At 35.6% G+C, this 22748-nt stretch overlaps 1 protein-coding gene across 1 annotated transcript in view; it reads left to right on the plus strand.

Annotated features, from left to right (window-relative positions):
- The window catches only part of unc5cb (unc-5 netrin receptor Cb), a 419315-nt gene extending 408866 nt beyond the window's left edge, over positions 1-10449 (plus strand). Inside the window, exons 16-17 of the mRNA XM_030151091.1 lie at positions 3726-3904; positions 9369-10449. Of these exons, the coding sequence (XP_030006951.1) occupies positions 3726-3904; positions 9369-9528 (339 nt within the window). The 3' untranslated portion in view covers positions 9529-10449. The remainder of the gene's footprint in view (positions 1-3725; positions 3905-9368) is intronic.
- The last annotated feature ends 12299 nt before the right edge of the window (positions 10450-22748 follow it).

The raw sequence follows: 22748 nt of genomic DNA on the forward strand, positions 1-22748 counted from the left end.
TTTCAATTGTATGCAGACCATACCAGACCTGGATTAAACTGAAATGGCAGAAGGGTTCTATTCAATGCAACAGTGCAACCAGAGTGAAAAATTCAGCAACTGTGAGCGCTTAGAAGGCACAGAGAATGACAGCAAGTGTACAAAAAAGGATAGAGACCACACATAGTGACGGTGAGTGGGTAAACCAGTGTTTTTCCGTGGAGTCGCCTGGAATTTCTAGTAATTGATAAAAAAAAAACAAAAAAAAAACTTATTAATAAAAAATCTGTGTTGAGTTGACAGAGCCTATCCCAATCAATTCAATTCAATTTAATTTTATTTGTATAGCCCAATATCACAACAAGGTTATCTCAAATGGCTTTACAGAGTCAGTTGGATGTAAACAACAACAGTCAAATAAACAGCAAGAAAATGAGTAATGTCCAGGGCATCCCCCGTCCTTAGACCCTCCTTCTCGGCAAAGAAAAACTCAAACCCAGTGGGAAAAGGGAGAAACCTCGGGGAGAACCACAGTGAAGGAGAGATCCACTTCCATGGACGTACAGGCTATAGATGCACCAGGACAGATGGACGTCCATTTGCAGATGGAGTTCCAGTCTGCAAGGATGCAGCAGGGTGGACACATGAGGGGTCCATCCCGCTGGATGAGACAGGCAGGGGCGAGGAGGCCCATCCACAGTGGTGAGGCCGAGGACGTCCATCCAGACAGGTGGGGGAGGGGGTCAGGACACAGGTCAGGGCAGGACACAGATGGGCCACCGCAGATCCTCTCGTCATTGGCTCCCAAACGGCTACAGCTGAAAAAGTAGCCACTCCCCCGGAGGGGAGTAGGGAAAGGGGACACCGGGTGAATAGTTATGCACAGACTAAGTTGGCTAAATATTAGAAAATATAAGTACAGACAAAAGTGGTACGTAGAACCAGAAACAGGTGATAGAACTCAGTGCCTGTACTTCCCCCAGCATTATTGCTCCTAAGGCAGCTTAGACGGAACTGTGGGTTCAGTCTGGTTTTAACTAGCCTGACCATAAGCTTTTTCAAACAGGAACGTTTTCAGCCTGACCTTAAATGTAGAGATCCATAGCAATCCGTAGCAGACAAACTGTGAGTCTGAAACTGAAGCACTGTGGTTCTGTTGATCTGTCAAATGTTCATTGTGGTCGGTTTCAGATGCTGCAGCTCTTTCATAATTCATAGTTTGAGTTCTTGTTTGTTCAGTATTAATTGTCAGCCTTGTAAATCCAAGCTGGACTGACTGTACATATCCTGACCAAAGAAAATCATATTCTCCCTTTGTGCAGTGATCTACACCTGGCTTTTCTGCCTCCGTCCACAATAATATACATTATATAGACTAAATGTCCTCTAAAATTAACCCGGATCTGAAACATAGTATTGGAAACTATTACATGATCAAAAACAAATTAATTTTAGCAAAAAAAAAAAGTCTCCGTTTTGAATGTCTGGGGTTGACAGAAATTTGTGATGTTAAAATGGGGTCAGGAACAAAAAAGGGTGGAAACCACTGACGTAGTAGCTGGCATTGATCACACAGAGTGGGATTCATGTGTGCAGATTATGGTTTTTATGTGTGCAGATTTTGGTACTAAATTATCACCATACCCTAGCTTCAGTAGGCCGGTGCAAAGCAGTGGAGACAGGGCAGAGTCCCCCTCCAGTCCTTCTGTAACTGCTTCACAAAGCCATCTGGCCTGGAGGATAGTGCTGGAGGGATGGAGGAGCGCTCAGGCTTTGTGCTCAGTAATGAGATGAATTACAGAACATGCAGAGCAGCGCTGTGTCCCTGCCCGGCCTCGCTTCATTCGTCTTTATGGATACGTCCACACCTTTCCTGCTGAAGTCAGAGCTGTTTGGCTGTTGGTGTGTGTGTGTCACCGTCCTGCACGGACCTGTATATGCATTAGAACAACGACAAAGACGTCACAGGCAGCATCCTGTCTAGGGCTGTGTATCGGCAAGAATCTGGCCATACGATACAAATCACAATACTAGAATCACGATACGATATATCACGATACTGATAAAAAGCAATTTTTTACAATTTTTTTTTTACAATTTTTTCCAGGAAGAATTGAATTACACCAGAAATATGCACAAATACTAAACATATTTTTATTTGATCCCAACAGGATCTAATGCTATATCACAAAATGTTCCTGTGTTTCAAACTTAAATTGTGTTTTACAGACATTACAGTTTAAGATCCTGTTCAAATGTTCATATTCTATTAGTTCAGAACTAACATCATATTATTTTTGTGCGATCCCAACAACGGAACTACCATCTGCCTCACAGACAGTAAAAAGTGCTTTTAGGATGATTCAATTAACCATTATTTAATAAAACAGTGTTTATTTTTGTTAAATAAGATAAAAACAATAAAGAAAACCAAAAATGAGCCTCCTCAATATCTGCATTTGAATAAATGCCTAAAAATATCGATATGTTACTTTTTAATATCGATACAGTATCGTGAAATGAAATATTGCGATATATTGCAGAACTGATATTTTCTTACACCCCTAATCCTTTCACAGAAAAGAAAGCAAAGACAGCACTGCTGGAGGAGTGCACGGTTTAATTTAAAAGTGAATGTGCTGTAGAGACCAGTGAGTTCTAGAGAAGATGATAAAGAGTACAAGGATGTGGAGAACTAGAAAAGCACTGCAGAGTGAGGAGTTTCTGTGGAGCATCACCTGGTACCTGCAGTAGATGATGGAACAAGAGTTTGGAAAAAATCTAATGATCCTTGAACTTCCTTCAAAACATTGGCACCACACAACTGAAATGAAGTCTTCATTTTTCACTTTAGTAAGAAACTAGATCAACTCAACATCTACTGTATGGAAGAGCTAAATATAGAACTCTAACTGAACATCAGACTATTAAATGTATTTATTTATTTGTTTGTTTATTTACAAAGTCAGTATTTCTAGTTTAAAGGGCTCATATTTAACTAAACCCACCCACCTGTCTGATCCACTTCCCGTGTGTGTGGGTGGGGGGGGGTGGGGGGGTCACCTAGCCAATTGTAGAAAATTTTAATTTAATTAAAGGGTTCATATTTGTCTAAACCCACTTTTCTTAGTCTCTGGTTCATTTCTTTGTGTATTTGGACCCTAATAGTTCATACACTTTGAATTTGAACCCTCTGCAAAACTATCTTAATATTCATTTGGACAAAAATCCAGTGGATTTCAATTCCTGCTTAATTTCTTACGTCTATAACTAGTTCCGTCTCCACATTTGCACATATAAGGTCCAGACTTCAGATGAACATTTCTCCAGTATTTCTCCATAATTGTTTGTCAGCAGTAGCAGTTGTAGTCCATACTGAAAATATGTCCAAACTTGGGGCCCATTACCTAAAATGTTCAGTTGTTGGTTGAACGGGACAGAGCAGCACAGCCGACAACCTGGAGGGGCGGGGCCCGAAGTGGCTCATGTGCATTTAAAGGGCCAGCGCTCCAAACCACCTTTCTGGTGTCGTTACTCAGAAAAAAAAAAGAAATTAGCAAGTTTTGACAAACTACATGTATTTAAAATAGAGAAAAGTAACACAGGGTCTTTATGGGTAAAATAATAATAATAATAATAATAATAATAATGCTGTCCACTTCAGAGGCCATTCTGTTTCTATCATTTGTGAATATAATGTGTATGTAATAATCTGTTCCTCCTTTAACCTCTGTCTTATTTTGCAGGATTCCCCCAGTATTGACACTTCTCTACTAGACCCTGCCAGTAACATCACCACACTGGTGGGCCCCAACGCCTTCCGCATCCCCGTCTCCATCCGGCAGAAGCTGTGTGGCAGCCTGGACGCACCGCAGACCAGGGGCAACGACTGGAGGATGTTGGCCCATAAACTGAACCTGGACAGGTGGGTAGAGGAGCACGACATCCCAGAGAAGAACAGAGCCTGGCACATTAAAAAGAAAACACAGTCTATATTTATTAACCCATAAAGACCCAAATAGACACCAGGGACCAAAGCCATCTACTGAGCTAAACTGTTTAATTACTTTAGATCCATTAATCCTATCAATCCATGTCAATAATTGGTGTCAAATACAGTTCATCTTTTCATGGTCATCAGATATGACCATATTTGGATGTTCAGAGGCTCCATAGTTACCATAGAAACACCGTCATCTTCTACAACATTAATTCACCAGTAAAACCCATGGAGTTGGATCAATGACAGTGGATGGACACACTTGTACGGACGAGGATTAGGGCCACTGCGAGAAAAAAAAAAAGAAAATTAAGATCCAATCTATTTTTTTTAATTAATATTCTGAGAAAAAAGTCAGAATGCAGCCTTTTTTTCCTCCGAAATCTAACTTTAATCTCAGAATTCTGACTTTTTTCAGAACAATAATTTTTAAAAAAATATTTAAGACAGTCAGAATTTTGAGAAAAAAGTTAGAATCCTGAGATTAAAGTCAGAATTCTTACTTCTTTCTTATAGTAACAATAAAAATAAATGAATAAATAAAAAATACATTTTTTCATATATATATATATATATATATATATATATATATATATATATATATATATATATATATATATACATCCTCTTCCGTACACTTGGATTATGTTCAGTTGATGATAAATTTTACTGGAAAAAGTCACCTTTTTTTTAAGTTTTCTCTATTTTGGGTATGATAACCCTCAAATGTGATCTCAGCATGATGATTAAAATGCATGATCAGTAAAATAAATGTAGGAAAATACCTCATTTTCACTGAAGGGAGAGAATAAAATTGTGATGAATGGTGATAAATCACTTAACCTCCTAAGACCCAGGAAATGTCAGCGAAGTGCAAGGTAGTTTTTTGTTTTTTCTGTTAAATAAGTGCCTGTATTGGAAACATTATGATGCAACAGTTTTTTCAGATGTAGTTTTTAAAATTTTTATGGAATGTCCTTTGTGGTGGACAGTTTTCTTTTCTTTTTTTTGTATAAAGTTGTGAAACTCTTGTCCACAAATGTGGACAGAAAACCCATAGCTGAGTCTTAGGAGGTTAAGAAAGATTAAATAGAGAGAAATATTCATTCATATTCATGTGTTAAAATTCTATTTGTAAAAGTATTTGTGCACTTTTATTCCAAAATGGCAGGCCTGTGATTATATTAGACTGGAAAATTATGGGAAATACAACTTATTTTGATAACCATCTTTTCAATTGAGATAAATAGGACTGGATGGAACGGGGAGACAAAGATAGAATGAAGCTCATTTTTTTAATATGTCATTCTTGTCTTTGAGAGTCTGGCATGTGTGATGGAAATACAGTGTGAGCCCATTTATAAGGTCCCCGCTCAGCAGGGGGGGCTTATCGCAGGCAACAGCTGCAGATTGACACGACCACTGACAGAGGGTGGTGTGAAGGAAGGAAGGAGACTTTAAACCCAGCGCTTCTTTGAGACTCCCCCTTCATATATACTGGACCAGATTCACAGGCATTATTATTATTATTATTATTATTATTATTATTATTATTATTATTATTATTAAATTAACCCAGGGATCTCCATGTTTACTCTGAACAACACTGGTGATTGAATCTGAGAAAAAAATGGTGGATTAAAAAAATGCAAAAAAAAAAAAAAAGCAGATGGTCTTTGTTTGTATTTATATTAGTGTCGCCACCATTTTTCCTCTTTACGCCTGGATCAGGGGTTTTCAGAGCTTGTGTGTGTAATATAATCTTAATATTAGTATTACTATAATAATCACAGTCTTCTTCAACCAAACACATACAAACCAACTAAATAGAAACAAACATATAAAAAAAATAATAATAATAAAAATATTTTAAAAAATAAATAAATTATATTCAAAATTTTAAAAATTTTAAATAAATAAAACACACACACAAAAAAAACAAAAAAAATTAAATAAAAAGAAACAAACATCTAAATCCACACAAAACAACTGAATGCAGACCAAAACTAAATACTGACAGCACATCTAAATGGACACAAAATATGTAAATACAGAAAAAAAACAACTGAAAGCAGAAAAACAACATCTATGTCTCAAAAAAAAGAAATGCTAAATGCAAGAAAAAAAACAAATCCAGACAAAACTATATGCACATAAAAAATGAATTGAAACTAAATGGCTAAATGCAGACAAAACAAATAAATACAAACAACACAACTGAGAAAAACTCAAAATAAAACTAAATCCTGACGAAACAGCTGTATTTATTCTGTATAAAATAAATAATTTTTCCACTGTTGATGCCTTAACTGAGACGTGTTTAAAGCAGAGGTAGATGATGCAATAAATACAGTCAGTTCATGTGTTTTTAGGATGATTTCATGATTTAGTTTAGGATGATCGACCACAAAAAGGAACATAAAAATGGAAAAATAACACCGTTCCAGTGGATTGTACGGAGCGGACCAGATGATCCTGTATTTGGAGTCAAAAGTCACTTTTCTGTTTTCCCTCAAATTGCCACAAATACAACTTAGACATAAAATTTTGCCTAATGGAAAAATGACAATTTCGCCAAAACTCCCATTCTTTGATCAAAAGTTCTTGTTCTTGCGAGAGGTGGTTTTTCAGGCGTAGTTAAATTGGTATATCACACAAAACTGCAACGGAAAGACCTTTTTGTGCAACGAGAGTCAAATGAACAAAAAAAAAAACAAAAAACAGATGTTGATGGACGTTACAACAAGCATTTTTGAATTTAGTACAGGATAGCGGGGAAATGAGCATTCTAGATTCAAAACAACACAACAGACACAGATCGGTCCCTTTAAAACTGGCATTTATTTTGCTCTTCTCTCGTCTTTCATGCCGTCAGAACTGATACACACACATACAGCAACAGAAACATATATACGCTTACATTAATAACTATACATGAAATAGCTGAAAGTGTAAATATAAACAAAATGTGATGCAAATAAAAGAAAAAAATACCTCATTGGCAGCTTGTCATGAATGAGAGTTCCTTCATACACCTGAAGCCGTGCTTTTCAATGGACAGTTTTATTCAGTTCTGCCGCAGCAGCGCAACGTAACAAACACTGGTTCACACTGGACACAGCACCAGTATATTAACTGTGTCCCTTCTGTTGGACTCAAACTCACAGTAGAATCCTCACAGTTTGTTCAGAAACACCAGACCCTCTGTGTTTAGTTCTCTGGTGTTTCCACTGATAGTCCTGCAGATGAACACTTCAACAGTTTCTTCTGCACAAAAGAGGCAATTTGCTACAAATCAGTTCAGTTCTTACAACAAACACAAATGTGAGCAAACTCACTTCAAAGTCCTGAGACTAATGTTGATGGAGGATAGACTCAGTATGTGGCCTTTGTGCCGAACCCCCAAAGGAAAGGAGAACTGCACGAAATGTTCCCAGTTCTACTTTAGTTGATGAGTAGGTACAACGTCTCATTATATTGTGACTTTTTTCACGCAATATAACGACTTTAGTCTCGTTAAATAATGACTTTAGTCTTGTTAAATAATAACTATATTCTCGTTAAATAATAACTTTATTCTCGTTAAATAATGACTTTATTCTCGTTAAATAATGACTTTATTCTTGTTAAATAACGACTTTATTCTCATTAAATAACGACTTTATTCTCGTTAAATAATGACGTTATTCTCGTTAAATAATGACTTTAGTCTTGTTAAATAATAACTATATTCTCGTTAAATAATAACTTTATTCTCGTTAAATAATGACTTTATTCTCGTTAAATAATGACTTTATTCTTGTTAAATAACGACTTTATTCTCATTAAATAATAACTTTATTCTCGTTAAATAACGACTTTATTCTCGTTAAATAATGACGTTATTCTTGTTAAATAATGACTTTATTCTCTCTTGTTAAATAATGACTTTACTCTTGTTAAATAACGACTTTATTCTCGATAAATAATGATTTTAGTCTTGTTAAATAACGACTTTATTCTTATTAAATAATGACTTTATTCTCGTTAAATAACTTTATTCTCGTAAAATAATGACGTTATTCTTGTTAAATAATGACTTTATTCTCGTTAAATAACTTTATTCTCGTAAAATAATGACGTTATTCTTGTTAAATAATGACTTTATTCTGGTTAAATAATGACTTTAGTCTTGTTAAATAACGACTTTATTCTTGTTAAATAACGACTTTATTCTCGTTAAATAACGACTTTAGTCTTGTTAAATAACGACTTTATTCTCATTAAATAATGACGTTATTCTTGTTAAATAATGACTTTATTTTCGTTAAATAATGACTTTAGTCTTGTTAAATAATAACTTTATTCTCGTTAAATAATAACTTTATTCTCGTTAAATAACGACTTTATTCTCGTTAAATAATGACGTTATTCTTGTTAAATAATGACTTTATTCTCGTTAAATAATGACTTTATTCTCGTTAAATAATAACTTTATTCTCGTTAAATAACGACTTTATTCTCGTTAAATAATGACGTTATTCTTGTTAAATAATGACTTTATTCTCGTTAAATAATGACTTTAGTCTTGTTAAATAATGACTTTATTCTCGTTAAATAATGACTTTATTCTTGTTAAATAACGACTTTATTCTCATTAAATAGTGAGTTGTTTCTCATTAAATAACAACTTTATTCTCATTCAATAATGAGTTTTTTAAAACTGCGACTTTATTCTCGTTAAATGACTTTATTCTCATTAAATAACGACTTTATTCTCGTTAAATAACGACTTTATTCTCGTTAAATAATGAGTTTTTTAAAACGACTTTATTCTCGTTAAATAATGAGTTTTTTAAAACGGCTTTATTCTTGTTAAATAATGACTTTATTCTTGTTAAATAACGACTTTATTCTCGTTAAATAATGACTTTATTCTCATTAAATAATGAGTTGTTTCTCGTTAAATAACTTTATTCTCGTTCATTAATGAGTTTTTTAAAACTATGACTTTATTCTTGTTAAATGACTTTACTCTCATTAAATAACTTTATTCTTGTTAACGACTTTATTTTCGTAGCGACAAGTGTTTTTTTTTCTTATGTGGCCCTAATACGCCATTGTAGGAAAGTTTTGTGATATAATATTAAATCCTTTTCTGATCAAATAAAAATAGGTTTAGTATTTGTGCATATTTCTGGTATAATTCAACTTTTCCAGGAAATAATCTCTTAACATCCCTTAACAGTATTGTGATATATTGCGACATATCGTATGGTGGTCCTAATATTGTGATTTTTATCGTATCGTTCTTGTTAATACACCCCTGATGTCCACTGGAAAACCCACTGCTGACACTCATGCTTTCTTTACTCCTCTAACGCTCCTGTTTTCCTCACACCTCATTCAGGTACCTGAACTACTTCGCCACCAAATCCAGTCCCACGGGTGTGATCCTGGATTTGTGGGAAGCCCAGCATTTCCCAGACGGCAACCTGAGTCGCTTAGCCCAGGTACTGGAGGAGATGGGACGCCATGACAGCCTTGTTCCTTCAGCGACTGAGCACTGACATCTGCCCACCGGGGAGTGTGACATTCAGGGGAGGAAGGAAAACATGAAACGAAAATAAAGAGAGAGGGGGATATCTAAAAGCAGGAAAAAGTCATGCGGCATCACAGTGACAAATGCACAAACACACTCGCGCACTCGGAGACGGAAGAAAAAACAGCTCGGTCTACTCAGCCATGACCCAGTTAAACATTGGCAACAAAGGGTGTAAAAACTTGGAGGGTAAACAAGAATCTCTGCCAGTCATTTTCTCTCTGGCTGTTCCTCTCTCTCTCTCTCTCTCTCTTTCTCTCTCTCTCTCTGGTACAACAAGTCGATATTTTTGGCTCTAGTTTCCTTGGAAACAGCTGTCCGTTTTTTGTTTTTGTTTTTTTGGATAGACTGTGTGGATATGTGGATGATGCCTTTGCCATAGACCACAGCCGGAGCACTGACACACACCACCAGAGGTCAAAGGATCACAGAGGGGACGATCAAAGGACCAATCTCTCTCTCTCTCTCTCTCTCTCTCTCTCTTTCTCCAAACCAGTCTCCATAGCAACCCTGCCGATGAGTTTGTGTTCAGTGATAACATAGTATTTAATAATATGCCTATTTATACATATCCTTTTTTTTTTTTTTTTTTTTTGCATTTGACGCCGCCTGTTATGAAATCTTTTGCGGCGTCTTCATGTCGTTTCTTGTTGGACTGTATTATAGCCCCTCCTGGTGGACACCTGCAGTAACGCCTCATCCTGTCAGCCACAGTATACATGTACATAAAGAGATCAGCGATGAATTGATTTGACACTTTTGATGTTGCTTCCATTACTAATATGACTTCTTCTGCATTTGTTTTATGTATTTTTTTTTTATTATTATTATTATGTGAGATTTTTATGATGTATTTTGTCACATGTTGGATCGGTTATCCTGTATGTTCTTTGTTCTTTTTTTGCATATCTTTTTTGGGGTTTTTTTGGTGGATTACATCAGTCTTGTTAATAGTGGGGGGGGGGGCTTAAAATCAAATACCACATTAGCTCTGATTTTCTGATGCAACAAGATGTTCTAAGCCAGGGGTGTCAAACTCATTTTAGGTCAGGGGCCATATTCAGCTAAATTCGATCTGAATTAGGCCGGACCAGAAAAATAATAACATAATAACCTAGAAATAATAACAACTCCAAATTTTTGTCTTTGTTTTAGTGTAAAAAAAACCCCATTAAATTATGAAAATACTTACTTTTATAAACTATCCAAAAAAAAAACAAAGACCTGAAAAAAATGAAATTTAAATTAAAAAACGTAAGAGAATTTAGTGCGATTTTAACAATATTATTCCTCAACTTCTCATTTCTATATGTGCATTATGGATCAGATCTACAAAGACACTAAACACTGAGGAACAGGCAGAAAAATTGTTAAAATTGTGCTGAATTTTCTTGAGACATTTCAGGTTGTTCATATTTGTTCAGGTTATTCCCATTTTATTGTTACAGGATAGTTTGTAAATTAAATATTTTCATAATTTAACGTTATTTTTTGCACTAAAACAAAGAAAAAATAAGTTGTTAATTCTAGATTTTTGTTTGGGCTTAATTGAAGATTTTTTTTTACTTAATTGAAGATTTTTTTTGTCCTTAATTCAAGACTTTTTTACTTAATTGAAAATTTTTTTTGTCTTAATTCAAGATTTTTGTAACTTAATTGAAGATTTTTTGCTAAATTTGAGATTTTTTTGGTTTAATTGAAGATTTTTTTTTTACTTAAAGATTTTTTTTCACTTAATTGAAGATTTTTTTTTTTTTTTTTTTGGCTTAATTCAAGATTTTTTTCTACTTAATTGAAGATTTATTTTTGTCTTAATTCAAGATTTTTTGAAATTTTTCCCATTTTTGTATTCCCAAGACATGGGGGCATGAGAAAATCTGGGCTAAAGTTGAATCGGAAAATTTTCCTGAAATAACCCCCCCCATTAATAGAGGCTGATTCTGATGTTTTCTCCAGTCGATTTACATTGATGACTGATGTGATAAATTGTATGTATTTGAAGAGGCGGGGCAGAAATGAGAGCTGGATGTGTTAGAACAGGAAACATGTACGTGGTCTGTCACATGAGTATATTTTTGTAGGACCAATGCAACTGAATACAACTGCTTTTACCAAATAACTGACACACCAGTGCTACGAGGTTGGATTTAATAGACGATAAAGGGGTTGTCTCAGTACCGAGCATCGAGTCATATCAGTGTTATTTTTGTTTTAAACCTGAATGATGTTCTGGGGTCTTTGTATCCAAGCAAATGTGTGCCATCAGATATCGAATGGTTGTATTTTGCAATATTTTTTTTAAATAGGTGTATTTCATTATTTGATTTTTTTATAGTTGATTTTTTTTTTTTTTTTGAATACTTGTATTTCATCTTTTGAATTTTTGTTTTTATAGTTGAATGTGTTTTTTTTATGGTTGTATTTCACAATTAGAATTTTTTATAGTTGAATTTTTTTTTAATAGTTGTATTTCATCATTTGATTTTTTTATAGTTGAATTTTTTTTTTTTTTTAATACTTGTATTTAATCATTTGAATTTTTTTGTAGTTGAATGTTTTTTTTAATGGTTGTATTTCACAGTTTGAATTTTTTATAGATGAATATTTTTTTTCAATAGTTGTATTTCATCATTTGATTTTTTCATAGTTGATTTTTTTTTGAATAGTTGTATTTCATCATTTGAATTTTTTTTTTTTTTACAGTTGAATGTTTGTTTTTTTAATGGTTGTATTTCACAATTTGAATTTTTTATTGTTGAATTTTTTTTTTTTTTTTTTTTTTTTTTTGGATAGTTAGATTTTTACACATAGAGTTTCATAATCTGAATTCAGTTATTCCAAAAAAATGTTTTAATTCAATATTCTCAAATACAGTGCATTTCAAATTCACTCTAAAAAAATTCAATATATCACGGAGATCTTGGCCAGTCAAAACCAATGGAGTAAGAAAAAAAATTCAACTATTAAAAAAAAAAAATTCTAATCATGAAGTACAGTGATTCAAAAAAAAAATACAACTATAAAAAAAAAATACAAACAACGAAATACAACTATTCAAAAAAAAATGCAACTACAAAAAAATTCAAATTATGAAATACAGCTATTAAAAAAAAATTCAATTATAAAAAAATTCAAATAACAAAATACAACTATTAAAAAAAAAATTCAACTACAAAAAATCAAAATTGTAAAATACAACTATTCAAACAAAATATTGCAAAATACAACCATTGAATACCTGATGACCCACATTTGCTTCCGTATCTTTGGAGGCAGATCGAACTGTCTTTGTACATTATCGACACAAGCCATCAGTGATCGCAGTGACGCTGAGTCTGTGCAGAAAACTTCGTGATAGTTCTAAATGCGACATTCCTTTGACGCAGCAGCACTTGTGACTGTTCAAGCGTTCGTGGTCGATCGGATTTTTTTGCCCCTCCCTTCTTTTTTTACGCCAGTGGTACCAGTTTTTTTCGTAAAGCCGTCTATGCAAACTCTGCATCCTTTTGAAACAATCTGTCCATTCTCAGCGGGCTCAGACTTTGCAGTCCTTCGGTGTTCTTCTTCTGCTTCATTCTTCTTCTTCTTCTTCTTCTTATTGTGTATAGTGAGAATGTAGCCTGTCTGTTTCTGGCTGTCATGATGTTCCTCGAAAATGCTTGCGTTTCATCTGTTGAGTTATTGTAAAAAGTGTAAGAAAGAATTTTTAAGACTAATAATAAATTATATTTATATGCAACATTGAAAACGGGGCTGGGGGATGTGTTTTTGTTTCAGCTCAAAGATTAGATACCTTCAAATATTAACACTTTCATGCATGAATTATGAAAAAAAGTATTTAGATTTTTTTTTTTTTTAATTTTATGACTGAAAATTAGGCTAAAGTTGAAATGCATTTTGAATATCTTTTAAAATATTGTTTTATTAAGAAGATATTTAACCTCCTCAGACCCAGGACAGTACAAGTTTTGCCTTTTTTTAATTTAATGATTGCCAATATTGGAAACATCATGATGCAACAGTTTTTTCAGATGCATTTTTGAATGGAATGTCCTTTTGCAGTGGACAGTTTTTTTGTTTGTTTTTTTGTCCCCATACATGGACAGTAAACCCACGTCTGGGTCTGAGGAGGTTAACTTCAGCAGATCACAGATCAGTCCACATTCTACAACTAAGGTGATCCTTTTTTCGTTGTATTGCTGAGGGTCTACACAGACTGCCCCCCTGTGGTTTGGACAATATTACCTTTAGAACCCTTTGGAACGTGAGCTTAACCCTATAACGCTGAACGTATCATATTTGATACATGAGTTTTGAAGCCCTCTACATTATCAGTCTGATTTTTTTTCCTCTTGAACAACCTGATGTATACAATTAGATACATGCAACACAAGTGCCCCAGATGGTGGAGTTTAAGTACAGGGGTTGGACAAAATAATGGAAACACCTTAAAACATCAACAAAATATAATTTAATATGGTGTAGGTCCGCCTTTTGCGGCAATTACAGCCTCAATTCTCCGAGGTATTGATTCATACAACTTGTGAATTGTTTCCAAAGGAATTTTAAGCCATTCTTCAGTTAGAATACCCTCCAACTCTTTTAGAGACGATGGCGGTGGAAATCGACGTCTTACTTGAATCTCTAAAACTGACCATAAATGCTCAATAATGTTGAGGTCTGGGGACTGTGCCGGCCATACGAGATGCTCAACTTCATTAGAATGTTCCTCATGCCATTCTTTAACAATTCTAGCTGTATGGATTGGGGCATTATCATCTTGAGGTGAAGGTGTTTCCATTATTTTGTCCAACCCCTGTATCTTGGGGTCTTGTTCACGAGTGAGGCAAGGATGGAGTGTGAGATTGACAGGTGGATCGGTGCAGCGTCTGCAGTGATGCAGTCGTTGGATCGGTCTGTCGTGGTGAAGAAGGAGCTGAGCCGAGAGGCGAAGCTCTCGATTGACCGGTCAGTCTACGCTCCTACCCTCACCTATGGTCATGAGCTTTGGGTCATGACCGAAAGGACAAGATCCTGGATACAAGCGGTTGAAATGAGTTTCTTCCACAGGGTGTCTGGGCGTACCCTTAGGGATAGGGGGAGGAGCTCAGAGTAGAGCCGCTGCTCCTCCACATCCAGAGGGGCCAGCTGAGGTGGATCAGGCATCTGTTTAGGATGCCTCCTGGACGCCTCCCTGGGGAAGTGTTCTGGGCATGTCCCACCAGGAGGAGACCTCAGGGAAGACCTAATACACGTTGGAGAGACTATGTCTGTGGGTTGGCCTGGGAACGCCTCAGGGTCCCCCCAGAAGAGCTGGAGGAGGAGTCTGGGGAGAGGGAAGTCTGGGCATCCCTGCTGAGACTGTTACCCCCGCAACCCGGCCCGGATAAGCAGCAGATAATGGATGGATGGATGGATGGATGGACGTGTAATACACAGATAATCCACCAGGGGGAGGAGTTCATTCAGCAGAGGCCTTTCCAGTGACACTACAAGACTGTCATTAACCCTTTCATGCACACTGGTCACTACAGTGGACAGCTCTTCTGCAGCTGTTCTCTTGTATATTAATGGATTTTGTTGTTCTTTTCGTTGTTGTTGTTGTTGTTTTTTACACATATCTTTATTGAAGTTTTAAGACACTACATATCTTTTCTGGCATGAATTGGTAACATTATGTAGATCTCTCCTGATCATAAACTCCCAGAATCACAAGCCCTCCCCATAGTTTTCACACAATTTATCAGTAAATACATGTTTCTGTGTGTCAAAAATTAAACGTGGTGTCCAGCTGAGTGGACATTTTTGCAACTTTATGAAAAATAGGTTCATAAGAATTTTTTTTTTTTCATTATTATTTTTTTTATGTTTTTTTTTTAATTTTTTTTTACAATATTATTGTTATTTTTAAAATTATTATTATTTATTTTTCAGAGGAAAATTTTTAATCGCATTGGTTTTTTTTCATGCCTAAAGAGGAATAAAAACACTCAGGAAAAAATTTTGATTAAGGTTCTCATAATTTGTGCATGAAAGGGTTAATGAGGAAGGAGGAAGAACTGGGACCATTTACAAAAGGAATTAACAATGTGTTCAACATGTTTGTGTTATATTATGTTTTTGTTTGTTCAAAAAAATAATAATATTTGAGCATTGAGACCTGATGGATCAAATATGATATGAAATTGAAAGTCATACATGTAAATTAATATTTGAAAAAAAAACATTTTTTTTTTGTCATTCAGAAGGACCAATAAAGGCTCGAGTTTCAAAGAACAGGAATTTTCTGTCAAAGAATTAAATGGATCAGGCTTTACAGGGTTAAATCAATCAAATTTTATTTATATAGTGCCAAATCATAACAAAAGTTATCCCATGACACTTTACATCAGGGGTCTCAAACTCATTTTTTTTCAGGGGCCACAGTCAGCCAGATTTGATCTCCAGTGGGCCGGACCAGTAAAATAATAACAGAATAACCTATAAAGGATTCTGATTGTGTTGGGTTTCTGTAAATTGGCTTAGAGTCTGGTTTTGAGTAACTCTATATGTGAAGTGTCAGGAAATAACTTTTGTTTTCATCTGGCGCTTTATAAATAAAATTTGATTGATTTGATTGGTTTTCCCCTGTAAGTCACTTTGGAAAAAAGCGTCTGCCAAATGCATAAATGTAAATGTAAATAATGACAACTCCAAATTTTTCTCTTTGTTTTAGTGCAAAAAACCCACATTAAATTATGAAAATACTTACTTTTATAAATTATCCAAACGAAAAAGATGTGAATAACCTGAAAAAACTGAAATTCCTTAAGAAAAAAAGTGCAATTTTAACGAAATTCTGCCTCAACTTACCATTTCTACATGTGCATTATGGATCAGATCTACAAAGACTCTGCTGTTGGTCCATCAGTCTCGATGACGACCTTGACTTCAGTTGTTGTGGGTCCTGGAGTGGCTTGTCAGCTCTATTTTTGCCCTGAAGAATCTGCCACAGAGACACTAAACCAGTGTTTTTCAACCTTGGGGCTGGGACCCCATGTGGGGTCACTTAGAATTCAAATGGGGTCACCTGAAATTTCTAGTAAAAAAACCAACTTGCTAATAAAAAAGTATATGATGAGCTGTCTGGGGTCGCCAGAAATTTGTGATGTTAACATAGGGTCACAGGCCAAAAAAGGTTGGGAAGCACTTCACTAAACACTTAGTAACAGGCAGAAAATGTTTCAAATTGTGCTTAATTTTCTCTAGACATTTCAGGTTGTTCATATTTGTTCAGGTTATTCACATTTTATTGTTTCAGGATCATTTGTAAATGTAAGTATTTTCATAATTTAATGTTATTTTTTGCAATGAAACAGAAAAATTTAAAGTTGTCATTATTTATAGACATAGTGTAATATTATTTCCACATCAAACTGAGAAGAAAATATGCAGTCATTATTTTTTGTAGGTTTTATGCTGTTATTATTTGACTGTAGATCATATTGGTCTGTATGTGGAACCTGAACTAAAATGAGTTCCACAGCTTTGACTGTGGAATTTTTGCACTTTGCAAATTCATCCCACAGGCCGCATTGGAACCTTTGGCGGGCCGCATTTGGCCCACCAGCCGCATTTTTGAGACCCCTGCTTTACATATAGAGCCAGTTGAAACCAGACCCACAAATGTGGGCGTCATGCATGAAAGGGTTAAACCTAGGTTCCACCTGAATCAACCAGCCGTCCAGACACATGTTCACTTTTATTTGGGAATGTTCTCCAGATCCACTCGAACACTCCTAATCACGTCATATGTACAGATTAAATAAGGCACATGCCGTGGTGGGAGAGTGGACGGGACAGACTCAACCATCAAAAACACATCTGAACATCCAGCAAGACCATTATTTATTATTATCTCAAATATGTACAAAGAGGAAAGAAGGACTCAGGGGGAAAAGGAGAAAAATACAATTTACAAATGCATTTATGCAAAGGTGTCAAACTCATTTTCTTCTGGGGGCCACATTCAGCCCAATTTAATCTGACCAGTAAAAATAATAGCATGATAGCCAGTAAATAATGACAACTCCAAATAGTTTTAGTGCAAAATATGACATTAAATTATGCCAATATTTATGTTTACAAATTATCCAAACAAAAAGGATGTGAATAACCTGAAAAAAACAAAATTTGTAAAGAAATATAAGTACAATTTTATCATATTATGCCTTGACTTATCATTTATTCATATATATTACAGATCAGATCTACAAAGGTACAAAACTTTTAATAACAGGCAGAAAATTGTTAAAACTGTGCTTAATTTTCTTTAGACATGTCAGGTTATTCACATTTTATTGTTAAAGGATAGTTTCTTAATGTAAACATTTTCATAGTTTAATGTTTCTTGCATTAAATCGAAGAGAAAAAGTTAGTGTTGTCATTATTTGTAGGTTATTGTGATATTATTTCTGAGTTTGATGTCCTAACTTGCACTCTGCAAATTCATCCCGCGGGCCGGATTGGAACCTTTGGCAGGCCGGTTTTGGACCCCGGGCCACATGTTTGACACCTGTGCATTCATGACAGAACTGTTTAACTAGAGATCTTATTATCATACATTTATCTTTAAATAATATATAGAAAAAGAAGATCTGTTAGGTCAAATATTGGGCATTCTTAGAAAAAATCAATAATAATAATAATAATAATAATAATAATAACAGTAATAATAATGTCTTTGTGAGGTCACAGAGCATGAGTTGAACATTTCTTTGGGTCGATGACAGTCACTAACAGATGGAGTTAAACAAGGGTGTAGGTAAAGGGACCTCCTGTAGACTGAATCAGTTATTAATGGTGATATTTGTATAGAATTTATACAGTGAACGTTTATAAGACTTTTATTTATGCTATCTTTTGTTGAGTTTTACTGAAAATCTATTCGTCTACATCAGGGCTGTCAAACTCATTTTAGTTCAGTTCCACATTCAGCGGAAGTGGGCCGGACCAGTAAAATAAAAGTGAAAAAAGTAAAATTATATTACGATAATGTTTGCATCTACAAAGTTTCCTTAAAAATCTGAATAACATGAACACCTTGAATTGTCTTAAGAAAAACCAGTGCAATTTTAATAATATTCTGCCTCAGTTTATCAGTTTATCGTTTACACATGTGTTACAATCGCACTAAACATTTAGTAACAAGCAGAATATGGTAAAATTGCATTTACTTTTCTTAAATCATTTGAATTTTTTTTATAGTTGAATGTTTTTTTTGTTTTTTGTTTTTGTTTTTTTGAATGGTTGTATTTCACAGTTTGAATTTGTTAGAATTGAATTTTTTATTTTTATTTTTTTTAATAGTTGAATTTTTACACATAGAGTTTCATAATCTGAATTTAATTATTAAAAAAAAAAAAAAAGTTTTAATTAAATATTCTCAAATACAGTGTGTTTCAAATTCAGTCTAAAAAAATTTCAATATATCACGGACATCTTGGCCAGTCAAAACCAATGGAGTAAGAAACAAAAATTCAACTATAAAAAAAAATTCTGAACCATGAAATACAACGATTAAAAAAAAAATTCAACAGTAAAAAAAAATTCAAATAACGAAATACAACTATTCAAAAAATAAAATTCAACTACAAAAAATTCAAATTATGAAATATAACTATTCAAAAAAAAATTTCAATCATAAAAACATTCAAATAACGAAATAGAACCATTCCAAAAAAAAAAAATTTAACTACAAAAAAATTCAAATTACAAAATACAACTATTAAAAAAATGTTCAACTACCAAAAAATTCAAATTACAAAATACAACTATTAAAAAAAAATATATTGCAAAATACAACCATACTTTTCTTAAGACATTTCTATTTGTTCATATTTGTTCAAGTTATTCACATATTTTTGTAAAAGTATAATTTGTTAATGTAAATATTTTCATGTAATTTTACTTTTTTACACCAAAAACACAAAGAGAAAATGTGGGATTGTCATTATTTATAGGTTATAATGATAATATGTCATTGGTCTGACCCACTTGAACTCTAATTGGACTGTATGTGTCTGTATGTGGAACCTGAACTAAAATGATTTTGACACCATTGATTGTTAAAATCTAAAGTGTAATTTTTGCATTTCACAAATTCATCCCGCGGGCCGGATTGGACCCTTTGGCGGGCTAAATTTGGCCCCCGGGCCACATGTTTGACACCTGTGATCTAACTCATGGGTTTTACTGGGGAATCAATGTTGTAGAAGATGACAGTGTTTCCATGGTAACTACCGAGCCTCTGAACTTCCAAATATGGTCATATCTGATGACCATGAAAAGATGAACAACTGTATTTTACACCAATTAAGGGTTAAAGGTGGACGTTTGGGTCTTTAAGGGTTAAAGGTGGACGTTTGGGTCTTTAAGGGTTAAAGGTGGACGTTTGGGTCTTTAAGAGTTAAAGGTGGGTGTTTGAGTCTTTATGGGTTAAAGGTGGACGTTTGGGTCTTTAAGAGTTAAAGGTGGGTGTTTGAGTCTTTATGGGTTAAAGGTGGACGTTTGGGTCTTTAAGGGTTAAAGGTGGGTGTTTGAGTCTTTATGGGTTAAAGGTGGACGTTTGGGTCTTTAAGAGTTAAAGGTGGGTGTTTGAGTCTTTATGGGTTAAAGGTGGACGTTTGGGTCTTTAAGGGTTAAAGGTGGGTGTTTGAGTCTTTAAGAGTTAAAGGTGGGCGTTTGAGTCTTTAAGGGTTAAAGGTGGACGTTTGGGTCTTTAAGAGTTAAAGGTGGATGTTTGAGTCTTTATGGGTTAAAGGTGGACGTTTGGGTCTTTAAGGGTTAAAGGTGGATGTTTGGGTCTTTAAGGGTTAAAGGTGGATGTTTGGGTCTTTAAGGGTTAAAGGTGGATGTTTGAGTCTTTATGGGTTAAAGGTGGGCGTTCGGCTCTTTAAGGGTTAAAGGTGGGCGTTCGGCTCTTTAAGGGTTAAAGGTGGGCCTTTGGCTCTTTAAGGGTTAAAGGTGGGCGTTCGGCTCTTTAAGGGTTAAAGGTGGGCCTTTGGCTCTTTAAGGGTTAAAGGTGGGCGTTCGGCTCTTTAAGGGTTAAAGGTGGGCCTTCGGCTCTTTAAGGGTTAAAGGTGGGCGTTCGGCTCTTTAAGGGTTAAAGGTGGGCGTTCGGCTCTTTAAGGGTTAAAGGTGGGCGTTTGGCTCTTTAAGGGTTAAACAGGAGTTTCTCTTTCACCTTTTGAAGTTTCTTCACATTTTGCTGTTGCCATAAAACTTCCAAACATTCTTTGGTACATTTCTGTAAACAGCTGTAGCTCCAGTTCTCTGACTGCAGACTGAGTCTGTGCTGAAAGTTCAATCCTAAAACAACTACGTTCAGTCACTGCATAAAACTGGTCCCAGGGTCCACATACAAACCTACGCCCTTGTGTTGACAGTGACTGGCCTCCAGTTTTAGGCTCCATTCAAACTACAGGTAAATGTGGTCCAAATCTGATTTTTGTGTCCATATGTGACCTGGATCTGATCTGTTAAAGACAGCCTGAACAGCACTAATCTGACCCGGACCACTTTCATATGTGGTCCTAAATCTGACTCAGACCACTTTCATATGTGGTCCTAAATCTGACTCAGACCACTTTCATATGTGGTCCTAAATCTTACCCGGATCACTTTCATATGTGGTCCTAAATCTGACCCAGACCACTTTCATATGTGGTCCTAAATCTTACCCGGACCACTTGCATATGTGGTCTTAAGTCTGACCTGGAGCGCTTTCATATGTGGTCCTAAATCCGACCCGGACCACTTTCATATGTGGTCCTAAATCTGACCCAGGCCACGTTCATATGTGGTCCTAAATCTTACCCGGACCACTTTCATATGTGGTCCTAAATCTGACCCAGACCACTTTCATATGTGGTCCTAAATCCGACCTGGACCACTTTCATATGTGGTCCTAAATCTGACCCGGACCACTTTCATTTGTGGTCCTAAATCTGACCCGGGCCACTTTCATATGTGGTCCTAAGTCTGTCCCGGACCGCTTTCATTTGTGGTCCTAAATCCGACCCGGACCACTTTCATTTGTGGTCCTAAATCTGACCCGGGCCACTTTCATATATGGTCTCAAATCTGACCTGGACCACTTTCATATGTGGTCCTAAATCTGACCCAGGCCACTTTTGTATGTGGTCCTAAATCTGACCTGGACCACTTTCATATGTGGTCCAAAATTCGACCCGGACCACTTTCGTATGTGGTCCTTAATCTGACCTGGACCACTTTCGTATGTGGTCCTAAATCTGACCCGGACCACTTTCATATGTGGTCCTAAATCTGATCCGGACCACTTTCATATGTGGTCCTAAATCCGTCCCAGACCACTTTCGTATGTGGTCCTAAATCTGATTCATATCTGATATTTTCCAGTATGACTTTACTCTGAACGGTCACAGGTCCAGGTCGCATTTATCCGACATTTACATCATTGAAATGCGACAAACGTCACAGTTCTGCGCCCCCCCCCCCCCCATATTTCCTTCTGTAAACCCAGTGTGTGTCTGCGTGGTCTCATATTCCATCAGGACCTCTTTAGTGCATGTGGGTCACTTCAGGGTCACATTCAGTTCAGACTAAAACTGATAGAAGTCACGTTTCGTCATCTTCCTGCTAAAACCTAAGGGACATTTTAGTTTGGGAATAAAAACCTGCTATCTCCTCTATTATAGCTTCAAATGTCAGTCTCCTGTGAAAGTTGTTTTCATTCTATCATACGTACCAACATTAAAGGAACAGATTTTTTTTTTTTGGTCATATTTCACCGTTTCCTGTCGTATAAACAGTTTTTTGTTTCTCCTGTAAAATTGGCCAAAAGTCACACGGCAGGTTTTATCCGGAAGACGACGATTTATTGTGGAATATGAACAAGCACACAAAGAAATCGGATTTCACCCAAAAATCTGAATTGTGCAAAAATACCTGCAGTGTGAACGGAGCCTTACTTTCTGCTGGGAGGTTGGAACATACGGTAACTGAGTCACCAAAATAACAAACAAAACACTAAACATGAAGGCAGCAGTGACAGCACAAAAGGCTGCATGTCCAAACTGCTGTATGGCTTCAGAAGGACGCCTCTGTCCTCTGTCCACCACCAAAGCCCAGGCTCAGACCAGTCCATGGACAGTCTGGATCCTGGTC

Source organism: Sphaeramia orbicularis, chromosome 12 (genome assembly GCF_902148855.1).
Source record: "Sphaeramia orbicularis chromosome 12, fSphaOr1.1, whole genome shotgun sequence".
NCBI lineage: Eukaryota > Metazoa > Chordata > Actinopteri > Kurtiformes > Apogonidae > Sphaeramia > Sphaeramia orbicularis.